Source organism: Helianthus annuus, chromosome 15, assembly GCF_002127325.2.
Source record: "Helianthus annuus cultivar XRQ/B chromosome 15, HanXRQr2.0-SUNRISE, whole genome shotgun sequence".
In the NCBI taxonomy this organism is placed as follows: domain Eukaryota; kingdom Viridiplantae; phylum Streptophyta; class Magnoliopsida; order Asterales; family Asteraceae; genus Helianthus; species Helianthus annuus.
This window is the reverse complement of record NC_035447.2, coordinates 11,169,239-11,195,255: the sequence shown is the minus strand read 5'-3', so window position 1 is coordinate 11,195,255 and position 26,017 is coordinate 11,169,239. Positions and strand designations below refer to the sequence as shown.

Genomic DNA, 26,017 nt, shown 5'->3' with positions numbered 1-26,017 from the left:
ACCCGCATAAACGTACTAGGGGCATTGGACAAGCCAAAAGGCATCACTAACATTCATACAACCCCTCACGAGTCTTGAAGGCGGTTTTCCACTCATCCCCAGGCCTGAGTCGGATCTGGTAATACCCACTCTTCAAGTCTAGTTTCGTGAAAATAGTGGCACCGCTAATTTGATCAAGCAAATCATCAAGTCGAGGAATAGGAAACCTGTACCTCACAGTGATCTTGTTGACTGCACGACTGTCAACACACATACGCCATGTCCCATCCTTCTTTGGAGTCAACAGAGCAGGAACAGCACACGGACTCATGCTTTCCCGAACATACCCTTAAGAAATTAAATCTTCAACCTGCCGACGTAATTCCTCATGCTCCTTTGGACTCATTCTGTAATGGGGCTTATTGGGTAGCTGGGACCCCGGTTCCAAATCAATGTGATGTTGGATGTCTCGTAGGGGTGGCAACCCGGCAGGTAAATCATCTGGGAAAACATCAACAAACTTCTCGAATAACGGGACCATACATTCAGGAATGTCGACTTCCTCGGCCACAGGCTTCCCAATCAAAATAAAAACATTGTCTGCTTCCTCCAACTCATCTTGAAACTGACTAATGGTCAACAGAGTACCCGACTGTTTCGTGGCTAACTGCTTAGGCTTGCTAGGAACAAGAGTGATCTTCACACCACCAAACAGAAAACTATAAGTATTGGACCGCCCGTTATGTTCTATATTACGCTCGTACTCCCAAGGTCTGCCCAACAATAAGTGACACGCGTCCATAGGGACCACATCACACACGACATCATCCTTGTACGTGGACCCAATGGAAATTGAAACAAGTGCCCTTTTGGATACCGTCACTTCACCTCCCTTTTTAAGCCATTGAAGCTTGTACGGTTTCGGGTGACTCTCTGTCTTCAAGGCCAACTTTTGAACTGCCTCTTCAGAAATCAGATTGTCACAACTCCCCGAATCAATGACAAACGTGCAAACCTTCCCCAAAATGGTACATGTTGAGTGGAAGATGTTGTGTTTCAGCCAGTCATCCCCATCTGCCTTTGGTGTGTAGCAAGAGCGCCTGACCACTAAGTTCACCCCAACATCACCGGTCACAACCTCTTCTTCGTACTCAGTTTCTTCATCATACACTGGGTTATTTTCATATTCCTCATACTGTTCATCGTCAGACTCAGCAAACAAGTGTCTTTTACCGGCCTTCTTACACTCAGCTTGACGATGGCCGTCTCACCACAATTGAAACATCTCGGACCACTACTACTAGCCCCCTTAGAAGTAGGCCCGGTATTGCTACCCCCCGGCTTCTGCTGACTAGGCCCACCACGAGGTGCCCCACTGCCTGACCCAACGTTTCCCCCAGCAGGGGTAAATGAACCGCCCACCCGACGGTTTTGCTTCTCAAAGGCCAACGCCCGTTGGTGTGCCTCAGGAATGGTTAACGGATCAAAAAGATTCACGGACTCCATGATTTGAACCCTTAGACCCCCAATATACTGAGAAACAAGTTGCTCCTCTGGTTCTTGAATATCATTCCTCGCAATCAACTGGTAAAATTCTGTGGTATAATCATCAACCGATTTAACCCCTTGTTTCAAATTCTGCAGACGCTGGTACATCAACCTTTGAAAATTATGAGGCAAAAAGTTGGACCGCAAGCACTTTTTCATCTTCGCCCACGTCACGATCCTTGACTTCCCGAGTCTATTCCGTGTTAATTTCAATTGTTGCCACCATGCAGAGGCCCTACCACGTAACCTGGTAGCGATCAAGGCCACCCGCTTGTTTTCAGGCACCTCCTTGTACTCGAACACCTCCTCTACGGTAGCCAACCAATCGATGAACCCCTCCGGATTCAAACTAGACCCATCAAATTCCGGAATATCAACTCTTATCCCAGAATCCCAACGCATGTTACCCCCTCCACGTTCACCCCTTGATTGCCCCTCCCGTTCGTCTTCGGAAGTCGAATCATCACCAAATGGGTTACTAAGTTCAGAACCATACCCGTCATTGGGTCTCTGCCTCCTACGATTGATCAGGTCGGCCATCCGGTCAGTCAACTGATCGACCACTTGATCCAACCGCTCATCCACTCTCGCCATAAGTCGCTGCTCCAACTCTCGTTCATACACTTCATCAAGAGGCCTGTTGTTGTTTCTCCTCGGAGGCATTTTGAGCCAAGAATTCGGCTCTGATACCAACTGATGTAGTGCGTGGTACGATAATGAATGTCAAACACATTGATTCTGCGAATACCCGTGTAGTTCTTCCCCAACCCCAAAATTCAACCCAAAGGGCACAGAATTTGAAGTGAAAATCAGTTTTCTCAAAATTCAAGTCTGATTGTTCAAATGACTAGGGCAATACATAAATAGAGACAGAAATTCGAAATTGGCCTAAAAAAGTCAACGGGCCAAACACAAGCCCAAAAACAAAATGCCCAAAATACTTGAAAAAACATAAAAATGGAAAAACTAATAGAAATAAGCGTTTTTCCGGCCTGGACGATGACCCAAACCGCCGTAGGCCCAAAACGGACCCCCGTAGCCCAAGTTAGAGCCATTTTAGTGAAGCCCCTTTTGTTACGCGATCTTGGGCTTCCAAATACAAGATGGCCCGCTCTTCCACACTTGGGCCCGCATCAGTAACGATGTAAGTTTAGGGGTTGTTTGGAAACATCTGAATGGTTAAGTGCTGAACCAGTAAGAAGTCGAAGTCTGAACCATTAAGTGCTGAATCAATAAGAGGTCTGAACCATTAAGAGCCTGTATAATGCTTAACTGTTCAGAGGCAAATGTCAGACCAATTCAGATTAGAGGTCTTAACCATTCAGACTCTGTATAAATCTTAACCATTCAGAGGCAAATGTCTGAACCATTCAGACATCTGCTCGTAGAACAAACAATCTGAACCATTAAGTGCTGAACTAGTAAGAGGTCTGAATCATTAAGAGGTAAACAAACAGCCCCTTAGTTAGATAAGAATTTGGAAATAAGTAGTTTGGGCTATTTGTCATTTGGGCTTGATAATGTTATAAATTATTAAATAATTGACTTATCAAGTTATGGATGTAATTTATACTTTGCTCCAACTTTGGAGTTGTATGTGTACTAAAAAAAATATGTATAAATTGAATTCAAATTTTGAATCGAAACGAATTAAAAAAATACTAAATTCGTATTCGATTTAAATTCGATTACTGGACTCGGATACGAATCGAATCAAGTCGAATTCGATTCTTTAGAAATCGAATGCGAACAGTTTCAAAATTTTCAAATCCAAATCGAATTGTGAACATCCCTACCTTTACCCATCTTATCGTTCCCATGTTACTTCGGCAAAATTCGGAAACCATAACATTTCTTCAGCTAAATAACCAAATAAATAATAATATAACAATATTAATAATAATAGCAATGGATTAAATTGTTATTTTATCCAAACCACGTAAACGAAAATCTTATTTAACTCTATATTTATTTATAAAAAATCATTAGATTTTATACCAGAACAAAACTGTTCACTTGCACATGGTTTAGTACGGTTTCCCTACTACCTTTATTGAATTTCGCTATTAAGAATTTTAAATGTTCAACTAGTGGTCAAAGATTTATAATATATATGGCACTTGCAATCCAACATGATGTAAATCTTCTGTTGCAAACTTGCAATAAGAATAAAGGGTATGGAGAGGATGGGTTTGCAGGGGATGAGCCGCCACGTAAGCGCCACGTAGGAGTGGTTTGGAGGGGATGGACCTAGGGGGGTGGGGGATGAACCCCTTTATGTATATATATGTATGTATGTATAGGTATATGTGAGAGGAAGAGAAGAAAGCAGGTCCGGCTACCCCGGCTGTGGGTGGCCGGTTGTGCCGAGCCGAGCCCCAGGGGGCGGTGTGGGGGACCGGCGCCGGTCCTAGCCGGGCCTCAGCCGGCCCCCATACCTTCCAGTCTAAAGGACTTGTTGCATGTTTCCGAACTTCTCGTGTGCGTTATGTCTGGATTCAAAGAATTTTTTTTATTTGTAGGTGATTTATAAAAATACGAAATGTTGATAGGTAGTTTTTATTTGTAACTGTGTTGATTTTTGGGTAATTGGTTGGTGAGAATCCACTTGTTGAGGAACCAAACACAATATTGATTTTCTTTTCTTTTTCTTTGTCAATAATTTAATTAACTCATATTTATTTACTGACCGACCTAATAGAAGAACCAGGTAAGACTCATGCCTAGGGTTTCAAAATTCTTTAATGTTTTATCTAACTTATAATAAAAGACTCCAAATAACGCCACATGTTATTTTCTCCTTCAACCTCATAAATTTTATTTATATTTTTTTAATAAATTTCTTTTAATATTAATATTAATTAATAACCAATATATAGATATCACTTATGTTTATTCTTATCTTTATCTAAATTAATAAATAACTTCAATTTTGTAATTTAGACTCTTTGTTTTTTTACTTTTAACCCAAAGTTTTTCATCTTTTGCAATTTAATCTCAACTCTTTTTTATTTTCAATTTTGGTCCACCATACTTTAATCTTTCCCAAGTTTTTTGTTTCGTTCTAAATTTTGTGAGTTAACGCACCGCAACGTGCGTGTGGGGTTCAACATTTTTTTGTATATTTTTTCCCGTTTAACTGGCCCGTCGCGTCATATCTTTCTGCGTTTGACAAGTTCGTCCAACACGTGGGTCCTGGATGGACTTAGTTATTTTTTTCTATGTTTTACGTTTCGGTTTAATTTCTCAGCACCGAGCGTGCGTCATTCAAAGATTTTACGTCTGTTTTTCGCTCGGCGTTATTTTTTTCCCGTTTTAATTTATTTTGTTTATACGAGCTTTTCCGGTGTTGGTGGTTGCTGACAATGGTATAGTATTGCTACTACTTAACACAGTTTTATGACACCCGCTGCAACGCAGGGGCTTAATACTAGTATATTATATACTAGGTTAGAACCCCGTGTAATACACGGGTTGAATAAATGTAATTTTATATATCAAATAATAAAAAATATATCTTTAAAAACCTTGTTTATTACACTGGTTGAATAAATATAATTTTATATACCAAATAATAAAACAATATATCTTTAAAAATCTCGTTTATTACATGGGTTGAATAAATGTAATTTTATACATTAAATAATAAAAAAAAGTTATATCTTTAAAAACCTCGTGTATTGTGTATTGTATGGTTGAGTAAATTTAATTTTATATATTAGATAATGAAAAAAGTTACATTTTTAAGAACCTCATGTATTATATGGGTTGAGCACATTTAATTTTATATACCAATTAATAAAAGGTTATATCTTGTTATTATATCTTTAAAAACCTTGTGTATTATAAAACCTTTGGACTAAACTAACAAAATGGCTCAAACCACAGGGACTAAAATAACATTTAACTCTTTACCTTATATTGATTTATATTTAATGTACACTCATTAGTTTTTTTTATCATATAGTATAGATATAGATTATTGAGTTAATTACATACTTAGTCCATGTGGTTTGCATAAAGTAACATACTTAGATACTAAGAGTTAAAATCACACTCTAGGGTATTAACTTTTCATTTTGTAACGTTTGGAGGTATTAACGTTATTTGTAGTTTTAAAATCACATTCTATTAGTACCTTAGTATGTTATTTTGTACAAACCACACGGACCAATTATGTTAATACCCTAAAAGTTAATACCTCCAAACGTTACAAAATGAAAAGTTAATATCCTTGAAGGTGATTTTAACTATTAGTACCTAAGAGCATTCTCATCCAATCCATCAAATTATACATACATTCCACTAAAAAACAACTCCTATATCAATATATTTTCACTAAAAACAAATACTTTTCCTCTCTCCTTTTCAATTAAATAATATTATCATCACATTTTTCTCTTTCTTTCACTCACAACCACTTTCAATATATATTAAAAAAATTATACTGGGTGAACAGTGTCCCCCTAAATATACAGATGAACAGTAACATTTTATCTCTCCTCCACTCACAACCACTTTTTATACCCTTTACAATATAAAAACTCACCCTCACAAGTTTTGATGGATTGAATGAGAATGTTCTAAGTATGTTATTTTGTGCAAACCACAGGTACTAACTATGTAATTAACTCTAGATTATTTATAATATAAAATTAAATTATATTTATTAAACAGTTTACATTTTATATTAAAAGATAACAAATATATAGTAGATCACTAATCTAATATGTATATTAATACGATAAGTATTATATATTAATAAAATGTTAACGTAAAAAGATGTTATAAATATTACAAAATGGAAAAATTAAAAGAAAAAAAAAAAGATTATAAGATTAAATTTTATATCTAGCAAAAAGTATATAAAAAATTAATATATTAATGTAATAGCAACCAAAACATTTATAGTTATCTTTTAATTAATATTAATTATAATTAAGTAGAAGATAGAGATGAGAAAACTAAAAAATAGATTTTTTTTAAAAGATAACTTAAAAATAGATGACTCCAATGAATGACATGTGTCCATTCATTGGTTTCTTTTATTATATAGTATAGATATAGATTAAATAAGGATATTAATTGAACTTTTATTACTAAAAATCATTTTATCGGCTTAGTTTGCTGGTAAACGTGTTGCTCTGTGCCTGTGAAGACGTCGTTTCGAATCCTATTGACCACTGCTTAGTCTTTTTCTTTTTTGTTTGATGTTTCCCACTTTAATACATCGGACCTTGGTGGCCTTCCATAGTTTTTATTAACAGCCCACTAAAAGGCCCTTTAGTTACCACACTCAAACCTAATCAAAATCAAAACTGCAATCCTACGTTCATTTAACAACTGCAACTACAAGTCTCAAAAATTGAAATCGGGTTTCCATTATAAATCGCAAGCTGCCATGTATCAAAATCAAAATCGATTCTTATCTTATTTTAATTGATTATTAGTAGAACGTTAATTAATGTTTTTAGCTTCATATTTTAGGTGTACGTTTGTTTGTGAAGGTTATATAATAGCTTTGAATTTTGGATAATTTGTTGTTGTTTTACCAAAATTAGAACTAAATTGTTAAGCTTTGCACTTATAAAACATTGTACCTTCTTGTATTGATAGAATGTTCAGATTCTCAAATGTCAAGTTGTAAGTTTGTGACAGTTGTTTAGTTTAAACTCTCTATCGTTGGGCGACCTCTTCAATTGATGATATGGTAAAATTAGAACATTATTATTAATACTTAGTGTATCATTTCTTTAACTTTAATTGTCACTAAAACGTTCCTTTTATAATGTAGAATCCTCAATATTTGACCCATTTATTTGTGACATATTTGACACGTTTTGATCGGCTTACTCGTGACATACTAGACCCGTTTTGAGTGGTTCATTTTTGTCTCTAGGCCCTCGATTTTTTGTTTCGCTTTGGGCCTCCGAATTAGTTAGACAGGCCCAGTTATTTAGCACCATGTCTACTTCTAATCTACTCCTATTTAGCACTTATTCAGTAATATATGCATATTGCCAATTCTAAGGGTTTGAGAATGATATTTATTTAACATATAAATTGGTTTTTTTTGTCTAATGGAATTTCTAACTTTTTTTTGTAAAATATTCTAATTACACATTTTTTTTTGCTCATCTTATTCTAATATTCCTACATCGTATTTTCTTATTATTTTTCACTCAATCTCTATATATAGAAATTGATAGAGGGGGAATGTGTGAATATTAACACTTTTTTCTATTTTCGAAATAAAGTATTTTTCTGTTTATGAATTACGAGATACCAGCCGGTTGAGGAGAAGGTCTTGACTTGAGTCAACTCTGAACGAGGGCATTTATTTTTGCATCAAATTCTATTGGCTTGCCTATCACGTGGAACTTTTTTTAACGGCTAATTTTTCCCTTTAAATACTTATACCTTCTAAGGATTGAACCTTGGTCTTCTCACAAGAGATAATTTCTCTTAACCACCACCACCAGGCTATAACCTAAGTGGCCCTATCAAGTGGAACTACCAGACTTTTCAAAAAAAAAAAAAAAAAAAAAGTGGAACTACCAGAAGTTGGGCTTCAGCCCATTTGCATGATTAAATAAAGATTTTTTGGTTTTGCATGATTTTTTAACGCGTAACTAAATCACCGGATAAGCATTCTGGGTTGCCCACAATCGAGTAAACACAGCCCCTCCTTCATAACGATCAAAGTTAGATGCATACCCGAACCATCAGTTCCGGGGCAAACCCACCCGCCCGAAGGCCCACTGCGGTAAAACCCGGTTCGGCTCGGTTTCGAACTGGGGGCCTCCAAAGAGACCTAGTTCTAAACTTCATTGTCACCACATATGTCCTTCAAAGTGATGCTAGTGGGAGTTGAACTTGAGATCTCAAAAAGAGAAATCAAATGACTAAACACTAGGCTAACTTATCAAGACTTTGGTTTAGCATGATAACTTGGATAATTTCATTTGATACATCTTCTTTTATGATTGAAAGGCAAAAGCATGGCTTATGTTGTTCAGTTCTGATCATAAAGGGAAAAGATCTCTATCAACTAAGATCATGGGGTATGGTGGGGCTTGGGTTGAGGCTTGGGTTGGGCATTTGGTGACACGTGGATCTTGAATATTCTCAACCCAAAGCCAAGTTTTCAAGGGGTATGGTTGGGGCTTGGGTTGGGCATGGCTGGGCGGGTGGCATAGCCACATCAAATTTTTTTAATATATATTTATATTTATAACTACATAAAAAATAAACATACATATTTTTTTAAAAAAATACATAAACATACATAATAATTATCAAAATAAAAAACAGTCATTCTTCGTCGTCTTCGTCGGTTTCGAATCCAGGAATCGTTGAAACATGTTCTACCAAATCAGCTCGAAGGTTCTGATGTATATCCCTTGACTTTATTAAAAAATCATTTGCCGCTTTATCTTCGTCTGTTACGTTACCTGGTTGGGGGTCATCATCATCATAGTAGGTTACGACCGCTCTACCTTCATCCTCCAAAATCATGTTGTGAAGAATGATAAATGTGTACATCACGTTTCCAATTTGATCCTTGTCCCATAGTCGACAAGGCATTGCCAATATTCGCCACCTTTTCTTCAAAACACCGAATGCTCGCTCGACGTCTTTACGTGCAGCCATCTGGACCCTGTTAAACTTTAATCTCTTTGGATCTGAGGTACCGTGTCTTGTGAACGATTTTACGAAAACCCCCCACTCTGGGTAAATCCCATAAACTAGGTAGTACCCGTACATGTACTCAATCCCCTTTACAAAGAAAGTTCCTTTGGGTCCACGTCAGATGATGATGACGATTCACGATAGCTTTCACCACCGCCGCGATCGTTTGTAGAAATATTTCCGTACCATCGTCAGATGATGACGATTCACTATAACTTGAAGAACTCATGGTAATATTGTGTTTTATGTGTTTGATATTGTGTGAGAAAAATGTTAAATGTGGTAAGTATATATAAAGGAAAACAGATTTTTTTTAAACTAGCCCCCAACGGCTACTTTGAATGGGCCACTCAGCAACCGCCATGTCACCTTGCTCCCCCGCCCCACGCCTGGCTTGAAACCCAAGCCCCAAGGGCCACGCCCCAAACCCAAGCCCACCCGAGGTGGTGCCTTGGGTGTTTTCTCCCAACCCACGTCCCAACCCAAGCCCCATACCCATGGCCTAAGAAGTGGTGTTGTCATGAGCATAGGTAGACGTGTTCGAGGACATAACTAATGTTTATTTCTAAATTTTGGCAATAATAATGTTTTATTGTATTTTTATTTTGTGTTGTATTTTATTTCTTTATATTTATTCATTATTTTGTGTTGTATTTTATTTCTTTATATTTATTCATTAGAGGGAAGAATAAAAAATCAACCGATTTTTGGAAACACATTTAGGCGAAGATTTTCTTAACACAATGGGCCAAGGAGAATACCATACCTCGGACATGATGTCTTGTGGGTTAAATTCGAAGTTCTAATGTGTTTGATTAGGTGTTATTGGTTTTTGGTTTAGAGCATTGTTACTTTGAGTATGTTGGTTAAAGAAGCATTGGAAGGAAGTTCGGAGGTTAAAACAAACAAATGGTGAAAGTTGAAATTTTGAAGATTCGAGCCTGGCCCGTTGTAAATTACGATAGGAGTCTGTATATGGTCCGTGAAAATGATCGTAAGTTACGTTGTTTACAAAAGATTTGCTCACTAAATTACTATGAGACCATAAATTACATTATGTCTGCCGTAAATTAAATTACGACTGGACGTGTGAAAATCTGGATTTTGTGGGATTTTGACCTACTTAACCCCACAAGTTAGGGTTTCAAAATTATCTTATTTCCCAACCGTTTTAAAGCTATCTAAAGGCAATTTTAGGCTTTCATTCATTCCACTCGAGATTCCAATCAAGGTTTTCATGAATTGAGGATCAAATCATAAAGAGGCAAGGCTAATTAACGTGTGATCTTCTTCGGTGTAGGGTTTGTACGAGTGAATTTTTTATTCTAGTTTTTAATTAGGTTTCGGGATTGAATTCGTTAACCTGTAAAGTTACGTTGAGTTTAACTTATGGTTTGAAACATTTAAACAATCAGATTGTGTTGAAAACATTGAGTTAATGTCATATGGATAGAGATCTTAACTCATCTTTTTATTGACCTTTCAACGTCGATCACATGATTTTGGTAAAATGGACGCATATTGGTCTAATGGTTGGATTGTTTTGGTAAAATGGACATAGATTCTACATTACAAACTAGAATAACTAGCCAAGTGGTTTATGACCTTGCTGTTTATAAAAGTTCTTTTGAAGAATATTACGAGGAAATGAATATTCCGTTTACTCAAAAACCAGTTTGGGAGGTCTTGAGAAAATCAACAAAGTGGTCCTTAGTTAAGTTAATGGTTCAATCATCAAAATCAACAAAAACATCTTCGTCCAACGAATATACGTTCCAAGATAGCTTGGATGTCCGTACACAAATCGATCTCCACAACATCGTTGATGAGTTTAAAGTTGATCAACAGCCTCAACAAATGTCAAATTCTAAGAAAGTTTGGAAAAATTAACGACGAGGATGCCAACCCTCGTCACCTTAAAGAAACAGAGGCAAAGGCACGATCAGATTTGAATTGTTTTCTCTTAACATCAAGCATCTATCGGGAGCCCGTCGTGATCTTTTTGAGAAGGCAAAAGCATAAATCTGTTAGGAATACTATAAGTCGATAAGTAACCAATAAATGATTAAGTTTTTAAAATTTTAACTTTAGGGATTGTTAATTTAATTATAAATAAATTTTATATAATTGTTATTTTATTTTTAAGGTTAAGTTAAAAAATATTTTTAAGGTTAAGTTAAAAAAAAATTTAGTTGTCTAAATTTTAAATTATTTAGTATTTCATTACAACTTAAATATTAAATAAATAAAAATAATAAAGCAAAATATTCACACCATCACAACCATACCTATCTTTTTTAACATTTCACATAGCACATACTCTAATTTAAAATTCGTTTGAAAACTCTACCTCCGTTTAAACCGGCGGCTCAGTGTACACCTTGTGCCATTCATGTGTAACTTGTGATTCGTCTGTTGACTCTTGTTCATTTCGATGAAATTCCAATATAGGACAACAACCTTTCTACCTCAAACAAAACACCAAGTACAATATCAACACATCATTCATTGTTTATCATCAACACCACCTAACCAAACCCTCTCAATCATCATCTCCGTCACCGTAACGTACCCAGTAATATTCCATTCATACCGTATAATAACTAAAAACTTATTTTCTCCGACGACTTCAACGCTATATTATCAACTCCTATAAATAAACCATGGCAAGGTGTTGTAGCTTCACAGCATCACGAGACTGGTGTTTCCGGTACTCGTTCAGCCGCACCGGCCTCAAGTCAACCACGGTCAACCTCCACGACGGCGCAACCGTTATTCATATATGGATCCCCAAAAGCTATAAACCAAACAAGCCTAGTTTGCTCCTTATTCATGGATTTGGTGCCAACGCAATGTGGCAATATAATGATTTTGTATCTCCACTTGTTTCAAAGTTTAATGTCTACATACCGGACCTTTTGTTTTTTGGAGACTCGTACACGACTAGACCGGACCGGACCGAACAGTTCCAAGCGGAGTGTGTTATGGCAGCCTTGGAAGATGTTGGTGTTGTTGGTAAGAATATTAGTGTTAGTGTTCGAATTGAACTTGAAAAACTAGATGTTTGGTTTTTGAATTTTCGAATCGAATTTGCATTCGACTCGAATTTAGTATTGAATTTCGAATCGAATTCTAGGTTGTGATTTTGGATTCAATTGTGCATATGTTTATAGGCCATGGGTGAGAATAGTGTCACGCAGCTACCTACCTCACACTTCCCCATTGGCCCGAACAATTTACATTTTTACCCCCAGTTTAGAATTACGATTTTGCCCCCGGTTCAGAATTACAATCTTGTCATTGTTGTAGCTTTTGACTAATTACGATTTTTACCCCCAGTTCAAAATCGCAGTCTTGTCATTGTTGTAGTTTTGACAAATTACGATTTTATCCCTGGTCAAAATTACGACAGTGTTGCCATTGTTTTAGCTTTTTTAGCAAACATATGACAGTGTTTTGTTTTAATCAGACTCGATGTAATTTTTATTCGTTATCACTCGCTCATTGTTTTAAAATAGCGTATTAATTATTAAGCTACTTTATTTTGTTGTAATATATAATAAATGAGTTAGCGTAATAATTATTACCCTACTTTTAAAAGCGTAGCGTAATAAAAATTACTATAGCATAATATCTATATGGATTTGTATGTGTATTTTTTAGTAATATGAGCTTTTAAAAATTGCATTGAGAATTTTTTTATTAATTAGACTTGAATTCAAATCGAAACGAATTTAGCAAAAAGTTTTCTCAAATTCATATTCAAAATTTTAAAATCCGTTTAACTTGAGTAACTCGAAATTTGACTCGTTGCACATTTCAAGGTAAGATACATGTGATGGGGCTGAGCTACGGCGGGTTTGTGGGGTACTGCATGGCAGTGCAGTACCCGGAGAAGGTTGATAAGGTGGTGATCGCGGCTTCTGGTGTTTGTTTCGACGAAAGCGATATGGAAACAGGGTTGCTTAGTGTGAAGAATATTGAAGATGCCATCAGTATTTTGTTGGCTCAAACACCAGAAAAACTGAGGGAGTTGATGCAAATGGCCTTCTTTAAGCCTCCTCAGAATGTGCCTTCTTGCTTTCTCTCTGACTTTATTGATGTGAGTCAATGCTACTATTTTTAATTTCAAAATCAACATTAACTGGATCTGTTTTAATGAAATAGTTAATAACTATGTTAAACTGTGTAACGAATTTAGGCATAAATAGGAAAACTTTTAATTAAATGGTCACATATCTATGTCAAATGTTGATGTATATAAATGCTTGTTTGACTTTTTGGATCAATATTTTCCTCACAATCTATTCTTCTTGATATAAATTTGACCCAGAAAGTCAAACAAGCATTTATTTACATCAAATAATTATAAAATCGCATGTCAATTTCTTTTTTAAGTTTTTAGTTGTGGCATAATATGCCCAAAACAGTTTAGTTTATTATATAAAACACATTTAAAAAAAACTATATGGGTTAAAAGGCCCATGTAACCAAATGCGAAGGGTTCGACTTCAACAGGCATTTAAAAAAAAAAAATTCTTTTTCTGGTTAAAAAAAAAAGTATAGAACACGAACCCGCCAGGTTGACACAAACACAGCTCGTTTAACTAAACGTGTTTGTCGGTTCAACTTGAAACTAACTCGAGCCCGTTTATACTAAATCAAATCCACGAATTTCATGTTAGGTTCGTGTCATGTTAGAAATTTTCACCCCTACCGTGAATGTGCTTAACTTGTCACCGTTGACTTTCTTGAAAATGACTTAGTTTGACAAAACAATTTGTAAGGTCAAAGTAAAGAGATTAGCCATTTGACTTGTAGTAATAAAATGTTCTAATCCACTGGATTTGGCATTGAAGGTAATGAACACAGAGCATGTTCAAGAAAAAAGAGAGTTGATTGAAACATTACATAAAGGTAGAAAAGTCTCTAATCTTCCGAAGATTACTCAGGTTCGTTTATATCCCTATCGACATACCTATATAATCGGTCTTTAACGTTGTTGGTTAACTTTATTCTCCACGATGCAGCCCACATTGATCATCTGGGGAGAGCATGATCAGATATTCCCACTAGAATTGGGTCACAGGTTAAAACGGTATGCATCAAACATAAAGTTTGTGCGCTTCATTAATGAGATATCCGCGCGCTTAATGTTTGTTTTGTTGTTTCTTATCATCAGCCATTTAGGTGAAAACGCGGAACTGGTAATCATAAAGAACTCTGGGCACGCGATCAACGCAGAGAAACCTAAAGAGCTCTACAAAAACATGAAATCGTTCCTCACTGACCACAAGTAGACCGGAAAGAGGCTTTGATATAAACTTATAATTACATTCTTAGTACACATTCTTTACAATAGGTTATTAGTTTAAGTAAAGGTGTTGTATAATTTTGTTATATTGTCATATTGATCATATTAAATACTTACTTGACCACATTGTTTTGTACTTACCTACACTAGAACATATCTTGACCTTGACCAAACATTAGACTGGAATGTTTGACCCAGTGGCAGACCCAGAAATTATTTGTTGGGGATACGGATGAGGTGTTCAACCATATTTTCAATGGTGACGTCGAGTTTTTTGCCTAAAATATACACTAAATTTTTTTTTTCAAGGGGTGCGGCCGCCCACCCTGGCTAAAGGGTAGGTCCGCCCCTGGTTTGACCATCAATAAATGGTTAACATAATGCCGTTTGATGGATATAAATGTTGGAATCATGAAGCGTGTGATAAGATGAGAACTTATCTATGATCAAAAAAAAAAGAATTTTGTACATTAGTTCATGGAAAGTATGTTTGAGAGAGAAACTGATGAAATGACCAAATTGTGTACAGTGTATACAAGTTTCAAGCAAATGTTGATTTGTCGTTGATTTTTTAAACAAATATCTCCAAAATTTGAAGGGTTGCGTTTTCGCCTGGAAATTCTTGTCATCTTCCTATGCAGTGACCGCATTTTGTAGCACCTCTTCCAAGTCTTTTAATCTGAGTAAGATTACAAGTTAGCATGACTTCAGAATCATATGTAGCTAGACAAATGTAGTGGTTTGACTTTATGGTCAACTCTGTTACAGAAAACTAGCTTAGAAGAATATGGGTCGAAAATGTATCTATCGCACATAAAACCTTGGTTTATAAAAGTTATCCATTTTGACCCGTTAACAACCCGCCCACTAAATGAAAACCGAAACTGTTACCATACCTTACGTCACTTAAGTCGGGGTATTTCGCTATAGCATCTGTAAAGTCCTGTTCTGCGGTTGAAGATGTGTAGGTAATCACACAAGACATTCCAGCTTTTGTTGCTGCCTGCAGAGTTTATTCGGTTTGAATCCATTATTCATTGAAAAAATAATTTAAGCAATCAATATTGCAGACTGGATACGGCAAATGGTCAACCTGTAGGCCAATAACACTATCTTCCACCACTAAGCAGGCTTTCTCAGAAACACCTAGCATCTGGCAAGGTAAGAAAAACATTCAATCAAATGGAAGCACAATTATGAAGGTATCAATTTCGACCCATATCCTTATAACGGGTCTTTTTTTTTTTTTTTTTTTTTTTTTTGTCTGTAGCATGTTAAATGGGCCTAAAGTGTATTTTAAAAGCATAAAACTTTGTGACTGATTTTGTTGACAAAATTAGATTATTATAATATTATATATGTAATCGTATTTCGAGACTAGTTATCGGAGTATTAAATAAAGTAAAATCTTGGACGGAAAACTGTTACGGGCTAACCACTCACTGTTAGTGAAAAAAGTGGTTATCGATTATTACCTTACAAGCTGTAATATATATAGACGGGTCAGGCTTCTTTTCCTTCACGTCGTCACCTACAAAATGTAATGTTCTGAAAACCGAAATAACAAACAACTGAGATACTAGGAGCTTAATTTCACTTAACGCCATTTCTTGATCACCTTTATTTATTATTCACATTTTTAAGCATCAACAACTATTTAGCATGACACATGTAAGGTAACCGTTGAAAAGAAATTCATGTTTAGTAATCTTATGATGCAATACAGGCACATTTACTCTATATTAAAATACACAGTTTCCATATGGTTAAACGCGTTGGGAGGCATTATATATATTCAATTAGTCAAACACTACATATATAAAAAATGGTATTGATTACGATATACCGAATTTTACCTGCAAGAAAGCAATCAAGACTTTGGAAACGCTCCTGAAGGAATAAACAAAGTTTGTCATTGCATGTAAACACACGCTAGCCATTAAGAACAGAGGGCTTACCATTCCAATAAGACTTTCTAGACAGAGGATAACCGAGCTTTTAGTCGCTGCAGAACATACAGCAAGCTTTTTACCCTGTGCTCAAAGAAAACAATGAATGAACTATAAGTCAAAAACAGTTATCTTACAGAAGCCTTAGCGTGCGCCTTTGACAACATAGATTATAAAGCCTACATAGTGAGTTATGTATTAAAAAACAGATATCTTACAGAAGCCCTTGCTTCATCCATCAGTCTTAAAACACCCGGTCTTGGCTCAACCTGCCAAATCCACACCAATCAAACCATATATACATACACACACACATCTCAATATATAACTAAAAAGTTACTTCTTACAGTTCCTGACTTGAGTATATCCTTGTACTTCTCTGTCTTCCAATCCTAACAACATCAAAATTATAAAGCATTCAACATCAATTTATGAACCGTTTAAGCCAGTTTCTGATACCAAACTGATCCAACAGTTAGCATACTTCTACTCGGACCAGCTGGACAGAGGAAAACAAGCCAGAAAAGGCCAAACAGCCCGTTACACGATTGCTTACAATGCAACAATACCTGAAGAACATCAATCAGTTTCGCCCTATCAGCGTCACTTTCCGGAGGCGTGGGAAAGAGCGTCGAAGTAGGCCAGCCGTTCTCCTTAAAATACCTGATCAAATTCATTCAGTTACTATACATACATCATTTCTCAAATATAACAATTATAAAACAAGACTATTCACGAAAGAGAGGAAAAGAACCATCGCATTTTCGGTTTACCACCACCAACTTGATTCTGAAGGACGTCGTAAAACTCGGTGCCCCAATCGAGAACTTCAGAGAATGGAGGACACCGGACATCAAAGTGAGCAAAAGCCAGATTATAAGCTTGCCTATGCAAGTCCTCTGACTCGAGAATAACTCCGTCGCAGTCGAATATTAAGGCTTCCATTGCACGTGAAGTAGCGGAAATTGAGCGTGATGATGATGATCTGGTTGAGAAAGAGTACGAGGAGAATTGGGGGATGCGACGGAGGGAAGTGGTGGTGGTGGTGGTGGTGAAGAGGGGGGTGTGGTGGCGGGTGACGGTGGGAGGGGAGAGGAAGAGGATGGTGTTGGACGCCATTGATGATGCAGAGAGAGTAGAGTGTTAGTTTGGGTGGAGGGAGATTGATGTTATGTGATTGATATGTGTTGGTTATGTTCTTGTGGCTGTACGAGGAGGAGGTCTTAACGGATTTACCTAACGTTAAAATATTAAAGTCAAACCCAAGTCAAACAGAGGATTCATCTATCGAAAATTATGAAAATTATAAAAACAATCATTGATAGAACCGGGTCTCACCGGAAGCAGCCTCACTATTTCTAAGGGTGGAGGGTATCGTGCAATCACTCTAGGGTGTTTGAGTCATTCTCTAGCAAATAATATCATGTTATGTCAAGTCCCCATTCCACTCTCCATTTTGCACTCAATCACTAGCAATGGTTCAAACACATGGAGAGTGGTAAAGAATTTAAAAAAAAAAATTGTGATTGGTTGAAAGAGGTTGGGACCCACCATTAAACCTCTCTCTCTCCTCCTTCCCTCCTCTTCCCGCATCGGTGAGTATACACCGAAGAAGCCATTCACCAAACACCGAAAAGAGGCCGACGATCATTCACCGAGCGGTGAAAACAATTCCCCAAAGGGGTCCCCGACATGATACCGTCCAGCCTAACGGTTAAGGCTGTCTACATCTTACACTACTCAAACCCTAACTTAGTTTTGCTATTGGTGATGGTGGAGGTGGTGATGATGATGAGGATGAGGATGATGATCATTGAATTAAAAACGGCGATTAACACGGTAAATTTTGGAGATAAACCCTAGCCTACACTTGGTGTCTATTTTGATGATTTATTTTTTCAACTTGTCTATCTTCAAGATGTTCTCATAAATCTTTCTATTTTTAAAACAGGGGTTTGTTACTTCTTGTTAGAAAACGGTGGAATTCGTCGGGGTATATGTACAAAACATAGAACCACGTTTAAATTGGTGATGACATAATCAAATAAAGTTGCAAAAGTTACAAAGTTATGTTGCGGTACATTGCCACTTATGTAAAGTTAGTGAAAAAGATATCAAATAATATCAAAACCGACTATGATAGAAACCAAAAATATAAAAATGAATATGGATAACGATGTTGCGTGTGCAATGTTTGGTAAAAAGTTATGTGCGTTATAAAAGAAAAATATATATAATAGTTTAATTATACAAAAGTTGTCTCATATTGATATGCCTAAAACGACAACAACGCGTGTTTTACGATGATCCAAAACCATAAAAACAGACACCGGTAGTCGGTATAGGTTCGACTCACTGCATTACTATAACAACCCGCACTTTCGTGCGTTGTTACTACTCGCTATACTCGTTACGCCTAGCACCAGAGATTCGGATCATAATGTAACAATATCAGGTACATCGCTATATCGAAGTATAATCGAATAATTACGCATATTCTATCGCTATTACAAGCTATTTTTCGTAAATAATAACACTCACGATGATGTTGAGTGAGGACCTATTCTGCCCTCCTCGATAGCCGTGAGGTGTCGAAACGTAAACAATCAACGCTAACAAGGACTTTCGGGTGAGTACCATGCCTCCAGCCATCGTGACGATGATGGCAATACGAGCAAGTAGTGCCTCGATAATCCTTGTGGCACATCACATCGAAGAACGCACTCGAAGGCACGCGTAACTCGATCATCGCACCGAATATTGAATATATAGATACGTATATATGACCCTTTTATGATTAATTATAATAAATAAATGAATAATGATCTAATATGGAAATGTGGACCAAAACTATCGCAACGCACCAAAAAAACAAGGATCGGGAAGCCAACCGATCGGATAGGCCAGCCGAACGGCTGGGACAACCGATCGGACAGGCCGGCCGAACGGCTGGGCCGACCGATCGGACAGGCCGTCCGATCCGGACAGGCCGGCCGATCGAAAGGGGTCGTCCGATCCAGGCCAACTTGCCCTCCTTTCCTTCCTCCTTGCCTATAAATACCCCTCATTCACCTCCAACACACTACTGATCACTGTTGCTGCTCGACCAGAAGTTCCAACCCCTTTATCTCTCGATTTCTCGCGATTCTTGTAAGTTTTCAACTCAAATCTTGTACTTCCTTGATCTTTATGCATTCCCCCACCTTCCTATCTTTCAAATTTCAACTTTTGACCGTGAAATCAATGGATTTGGGGTGTTCTAGAGTGATGTCATCATGAGGTTCTTATGAACTTCAAGTGTTGGCCTCATTCCACCAAGAACAACTCAGATCCAAAGGATTTCCACAAGGATAAACAACATTTTCACAACGGATCTACGCATAATCATGGATAAAAGGATTGAAGGATGGTTTTCCAACTTTCTTTCAACTCTTTTACTCTCAAAGTATTCAAAACGGTGGAATCGGAGCTTATACCGACATTCTACTCATTTTTAGTGTCGAGTTGGTCAAAGATCTGATTCCTAACGACGAAACAACCAATTTCGGGTTAAACAAGGAAAAACCGCCAAGAACGGCCAATTTTGACGGAACGGGGTGATTCCCGGCCGCTAGAACAAGTCCGTTTTGATGGAATTTCAGTTGTTCAACACGTCACATCAACGTCCCGACCAAAACCGCTGAAAAACATGCAAAAATTGTCGAAAACAGCTGGACGGGCCAGCCGATCGAACAGCCCAACCGATCAGACAGGCTAGCCGATCGGACAGGCTGGCCGATCGGACAGCCCATCCGATTGGGCTGCCCATCCGATCGAACAGCCTATTCGATCGGACAGCCCATCCGAACGGGCCAGCCTTTGATCCGATTTTCTTTCAATTCCACGTATTCCGTTATCTTTTACCGTGCCATCAAACACTTATGTGATCAGTCTATAATCAGGGCATTCTCGGACATAATCCCGCCAATCCAACCCAAATACGCACTGTGAGTATACTTGACCCCTTTTTATCGAATTTTGGGTGTAACATACTGAAGGGGTATGGTCCCAAAACGACCATTACCCGCATCAAACAAACCCCTACCAGTAAGCAAACCGCACCCATGCGGTCACATCCTTCGAACCCATGCGGTTCGAAGATGAATAGCTTGACCCAAGTACGGAAGAAGATGAACATATCGATGCGGCTGGCACCGCATCATATGGCCATTTTCGTCACGACAAGGGAAGCGAGCAAATAGTCTCCACATACGATGATGCGGCCAACACCGCATCTCGCGTATTTCTTGATCACAAGTAGGAGACGCGGTAACTTCAGGCGTTACCGCATGCAGCGATGCGGCTCGCACCGCACCCTGCATATCCAACAAGTGGACTGACACGCCAGGCAAGTGGCTGACACCACGAGGCAAGTGGCGCCGGCGACAGTCCCCTGTCAGAGCTATCAAAGCAATGGGCTGACGTGGCGTAACCCCCACGGCCGGCGAGACTGACACACCTGCAACGGTGCAGCTCGTCGTCAGCCCATCCATCAATCTCCTCCTTCACTCCTCGGCTATAAATACCGACCCCAAACCAGGTTTGAGGTATCTCTTCACAACTCTCTAACTACTACTATTATCTTGCTTTGCTTCCCAAGCAAACTACTGATTCTCACGCCGGAGAGTGGTAACAAGGAGCACCCCCCACCCCATCCTCCTTGTTACGAGTCACGGCTTGTTTCCTTGTGCAGGAGATCATCCACCGGTGACCCAGCCAGCGATCTCCGAGAGGAAGGGATTAACCCTTCTTGACGAGACCAGTGTGTTAACCCTGCCCGGTTAACCATTGTTTCATCATTGGCGCCCACCGCTACTCTTAGCACTTTTTAATCCATCCCTCTCCCTCTCAAGATCATGACTGATAACCAAAACACCAATGCGGATAATCCAAATCCCCCGGTCCCAACAGGGGTCCACCCTTCGACCCCCCAACCCGGACACATTGGCACGTCCACCCAAAGGATCCCATCCTTTGCGTTCGGACACGACTTATCACAGGCCCCAACTGTGCTCCCACCAGGTGTGGACTTACACTCCTGGTACCAACAGCAGACTGACCTGCTGATAGCGGCTTACAACCGCGCTTGTACGGAAGCAAACGTACAGGCTGGGCCTACTCCAATACAACACACACCTGCCAACCGCATACTCCAATATGATGGCAGGTTACACTCACGTCCGGCTTCCAGAAGCCGACATGACGACCGTGGATCATCTTACTGTTCGGTCAATACACTCAACGAGGATACCTCCTCATATGAGTCCCGCTCCAGAGGGCCAGTGCATACCCGCCTGGGCCCCTATGGCGAAAATAGGAGGCGGTCAGCCTCCAGGCGCGGCCCAGGCATCCAGAGCCGACTGGGCCCGCAACCTTACACAGAAGGGTACGATCATACCGACCCTGACGATCAAACCTACCGCGGGGAGTCTCACGACACCAACAGCAGACCGGGGGGACGCAACTATGTTCCTCCCAGTCACCCCCGCACTACATACCTCAGGGCGGCAAAGCGCCCTGTGCACGAACCATACAGGCCACGGGCCGCGGCCGAAAATTCAAAATTCGTCCCGCACATCGCCAACGCCGATATCACAACGACAAAATTCCCAGTCAACATTGGGAAATACAGTGGCTCGACCGACCCGGACGACCACATGAACATCTTCACAGGCGCAGGCGTCAATGGCAGGTGGGACGAACCCACCTGGTGCAATTTTTTCCCCCAGACCCTTATCGGTCTGGCGAGGGCATGGTTTGATTCTTTGCCAGTGGGATCACTGGATTCTTTCGAGGACTTGCGCGCCAAGTTCCTCGCCCATTTCAGCCAGCAGCGACGCCACGAACGCGATTCGTTGGACGTCATGAACATCTGGCGAAGGGATGACGAATCGCTCGAGGCATTCGTCATCCGTTACAATAAAGAATGCCTAGAGATAGGCGACGTGGCGGACCAAATGGCGCGAAACCATTTTATTCGGGCCGTCAAAGACAGAGAGATGATCATGACCATCTCTGGCAAGGAGGGTTTGCCTAAAAAATGGGAGGATGTCATGACCGCAGTCAAGACATATGCCCAGACACAGCGGTCGCTCGAACCGCACGTCAAAAAGGCAAAACCCCAAGCCGAAACATCCCACCAAGGGTCCAAACGTAACAACAAACGAAACCGGGATACAGGAAATCGGGATATTACTAAACCGTATTTCCCGCAACCCAACACGTTTGACCCACAATGCTACAACCCTGCCCGAGACACTCGGGCACCAAGAAAAGAATCTCGGGACCGCAAATGGACCGAGATCAACCAGTCGCCAAGAGAGGTCCTCCTCGCAGATCCACAATTCTTGCGACCGGCCCAACCAATGAAGTCCAAGAAAAGTCAGGACCTCACACTATACTGTGAGTACCACAAGGACTCGGGCCACACCACCAACAACTGCATCAGTCTCCGGCTGGAGATTGAGCGGGCGTTGAAAGAGGGGAAACTGCAACACCTTTTGCCAGGTGGACAAAAGCCCACCAAGCATATCACCCCTCACAACGAAGGTACCTCCTCCGGAAAGAAAGCCATGTACGTGGCTTCCACCCACATGATTTACGGAGGCAAGGGTAGGCCGCGCAAAGCGGCACGAAGACCGGACAATGATTGGAAAGACGAGCAAGTCCGAGGCGGACCGCGTGATAGACGCGCCGTCGTCATTTCAGGCCAGCTGGCCCATTACTGCACCGAGCGTCTGTTCATCGACCCGGGCAGTACATCCGATATAATCTACGAGCAATGCTTCAATCAATTTGACCAAGAGGACAAAGATCGGTTGCAAGCCGTAGATTACCCGCTGGCCGGATTCGCAGGGGAAACAGTCTTTCCCCTAGGTCAAATTACATTTCCCGTGCGTCTTACCAATGGTAAACACACGCGGACAGAGGAGGTTAACTTCATGGTTTTACCCCACACCTCCAATTATGACGTCCTCCTTGGGAGAGAATCCCAAGGAGATTTCAATATGATCACATCCGTCCCCCACTCCGCGGTTGGTTTCCCAACCGCATCGGGGGTTGCAATCATCTACGCCCGCAAGGACGTCATGATGACGGACGAAGCACGTCCGACAAAGGTCGCAAGGCCCACCCCCGTCGACCAACCGGAAAAATGGGTTCTCAACCCAACGCATCCGGAACAGAAGGTCACATTGGGTCACGCCTTATCCTCGACCACCAGAGCGCACCTGAAGGAGCTCCTCTTCAGGAACCAAGACATCTTCGCGTGGACTCCCGCAGACATGACAGGGGTCCCACGTGAAATAGCGCAGCACTATTTGAATACCAAACCAGGTATCAAACCAGTGATCCAAGGCCAACGCCACCTTGGGTCAGCTAAAAATCAGGCGATGCAAGAGCAGATCGAAGAACTGCTCTCCGCAGGTATACTGCGGGAAGTCAAGTACCAGACTTGGTTATCCAACCCTGTCATGGTAGAAAAACCATCCGGGGGCTGGCGCATGTGCGTCGATTACAAGGACCTTAACAAGGCCTGCCCCAAGGATTGTTACGCGCTTCCAGAAATCGACGAAAAGGTCGATAACCTCGCGCCATTTCGGTGGAAGTGTTTCCTCGATTGCTACAAAGGGTACCACCAGGTACAAATGGCACTTGAGGATGAAGACAAAACGGCATTCCGGACCCCAACCGGAAATTACTGCTATACAAAAATGCCGTTTGGGTTGCGCAACGCGGGCTCAACCTACCAGAAACTGATGAACGACACTTTCCGCGGTCAAATAAGCAAAAGTGTCGAAATCTATATGGACGACCTGGTCGTCATGAGCATGGAGGAAGATACCATGCTCACCGATATAGAAAGAACATTCCAAACTCTGCGAAGCGTCAACATGAAGCTCAATCCAGGGAAATGCTCGTTTGGAATGGAAGAAGGCAAATTCCTTGGGTTCATCGTCACCAAAGATGGATTCAAGGTAAACCCGGAAAAAGTGCAGGCGATCGAGCGCATGCCATCGCCTGCATCGATGAAAGATATGCAACGCCTGGCCGGAAGGCTGGCGGCACTCAACAGGTTCTTGGCTAACCACGCAGCCAAGTCATACCCTTTCATCAAGACCCTGCGAAGCTGTTCAAAGAAAGAACAATTCCAGTGGACCATAGAGGCTGAAAAGGCCTTCCGGGAAATGAAGGAGTGTTTGATACAACTCCCAACACTAACCGCACCATGCAAAGATGAGCCACTCATCTTATACCTATCCGCTGCAGACAACGCAGTGGGCGCGGTATTAATAGTGGAACGAGCGGGGGTTCAAACACCCATCTATTACATCAGCAAAATGCTCAACGACCCGGAGACGAGATACTCAATAATGGAAAAATTGGTACTAGCACTGGTACATGCTTCAAGACGGTTACGACGCTACTTCGTAAACCACATCATCACAGTGCTAACCAATTACAGGATCGGCCCGATCCTGTCCAAACCCGACATCTCTGGGAGATTAGCAAAATGGGCAATTGAGCTGGGCGCACATACGATACATTACAAACCGCGCCCTGCCATCAAAGGCCAAATCTTAGCTGATTTCGCCGCTGAAGTACCAGCGGATCGCATCCAAGAATGCGAAGAATCCCAAAACCCTGCGCCCCCACCGCCGTCCTCAGAAATATGGGCACTATTTACCGATGGTGCATCCAACGAGGAAGGTGCGGGCGCAGGTCTGCGACTCGTCAGCCCTGACGGCCAAGAGCTTACATATGCCATCCGCCTCGATTTTAAAAGCACGAACAACGAGGCAGAATATGAAGCACTATTAGCCGGGCTACGTTTAGCAGTCAAAATCGGCGTGCAACATCTGGAAGCGCACGTCGATTCCTTGTTAGTTGCGGGCCAGGTACGCGGCGACTATGCCGCCAAAGGAGACATCATGATCCTCTACCTCGAGCAAGCCCTGCAGCTAAAATCCAAATTCGCTTCATTCAATATTCGACACATTAATCGAAGCGAAAACAAATCCGCGGATGCACTATCAAAACTTGCATCCACCAGCTTCCAACACTTGGCAAAGGAGGTACGCATCGAGATTTTGCAAAATCCTTCGGTTCCTCTACGCCAGGTCAGTGTCATCCAATACGGAACAACGTCATGGATGACACCAATTATCGCATACCTTCAGTCAGGTGTGACTCCCGAGAGCAAAACAGAGGCACGTAAGTTGCAATACAAAGCGTGCCACTATCAAATGGGAGACGGTATCTTATACCGAAAGTCATACCTCGGACCGCTCCTCCGATGCGTTAATCCACAAGATGCCACATACCTTATCCGAGAGATACATGAGGGCATATGCGGCATACATGCCGGACCACGCATGGTCGTGGCAAAAATCATGAATGCCGGGTATTACTGGCCCGGCATGCACCTGGACGCCGTCAAAGAATTACGCAAATGCATGGACTGCCAGCGCCATGCACCAAAAACTATGCGGCCAAA

The 26,017-nt window shown here is 40.5% G+C and overlaps 2 protein-coding genes across 2 annotated transcripts; one reads left to right on the top strand and one right to left on the bottom strand.

The window, feature by feature from the left end:
• Positions 1 to 11,588: 11,588 nt before the first annotated feature.
• LOC110910621 (lipase 1) lies at positions 11,589 to 14,675 on the top strand. Its single transcript, XM_022155243.2, has 5 exons — positions 11,589 to 12,234; positions 13,044 to 13,321; positions 14,079 to 14,171; positions 14,250 to 14,317; positions 14,402 to 14,675. Exons 1-5 carry the CDS (start codon positions 11,883 to 11,885, stop codon positions 14,517 to 14,519), a joined length of 909 nt encoding a protein of 302 aa, XP_022010935.1. The 5' UTR covers positions 11,589 to 11,882; the 3' UTR covers positions 14,520 to 14,675.
• A 284-nt stretch (positions 14,676 to 14,959) lies between these two features.
• LOC110910620 (haloacid dehalogenase-like hydrolase domain-containing protein At4g39970) lies at positions 14,960 to 17,686 on the bottom strand. The gene is made up of 10 exons (XM_022155241.2): positions 17,237 to 17,686; positions 17,052 to 17,145; positions 16,830 to 16,874; positions 16,701 to 16,751; positions 16,492 to 16,566; positions 16,390 to 16,423; positions 16,009 to 16,064; positions 15,627 to 15,686; positions 15,430 to 15,536; positions 14,960 to 15,212 (listed from the first exon to the last, which is right to left on the bottom strand). The coding sequence occupies exons 1-10, from the start codon at positions 17,599 to 17,601 to the stop codon at positions 15,167 to 15,169; spliced, it is 933 nt and encodes a 310-aa protein (XP_022010933.1). The 5' UTR covers positions 17,602 to 17,686; the 3' UTR covers positions 14,960 to 15,166.
• Between the last annotated feature and the right edge of the window lie 8,331 nt (positions 17,687 to 26,017).

Excerpts from the sequence above, each read along its gene's own strand:
- LOC110910620 (XM_022155241.2), bottom strand. The coding sequence starts at position 17,601 with ATGGCGTCCAACACCATCCTCTTCCTCTCCCCTCCCACCGTCACCCGC. Across the intron at positions 16,752-16,829 it reads ATATACTCAAGTCAGGAACT|GTTGAGCCAAGACCGGGTGT; the intron begins GTAAGAAGTAAC and ends TGGATTTGGCAG. Across the intron at positions 16,567-16,700 it reads TGGATGAAGCAAGGGCTTCT|GGTAAAAAGCTTGCTGTATG; the intron begins GTAAGATATCTG and ends CTTTGAGCACAG.
- LOC110910621 (XM_022155243.2), top strand. The coding sequence starts at position 11,883 with ATGGCAAGGTGTTGTAGCTTCACAGCATCACGAGACTGGTGTTTCCGG. Across the intron at positions 13,322-14,078 it reads TTCTCTCTGACTTTATTGAT|GTAATGAACACAGAGCATGT; the intron begins GTGAGTCAATGC and ends TTGGCATTGAAG. Across the intron at positions 14,172-14,249 it reads ATCTTCCGAAGATTACTCAG|CCCACATTGATCATCTGGGG; the intron begins GTTCGTTTATAT and ends TCCACGATGCAG.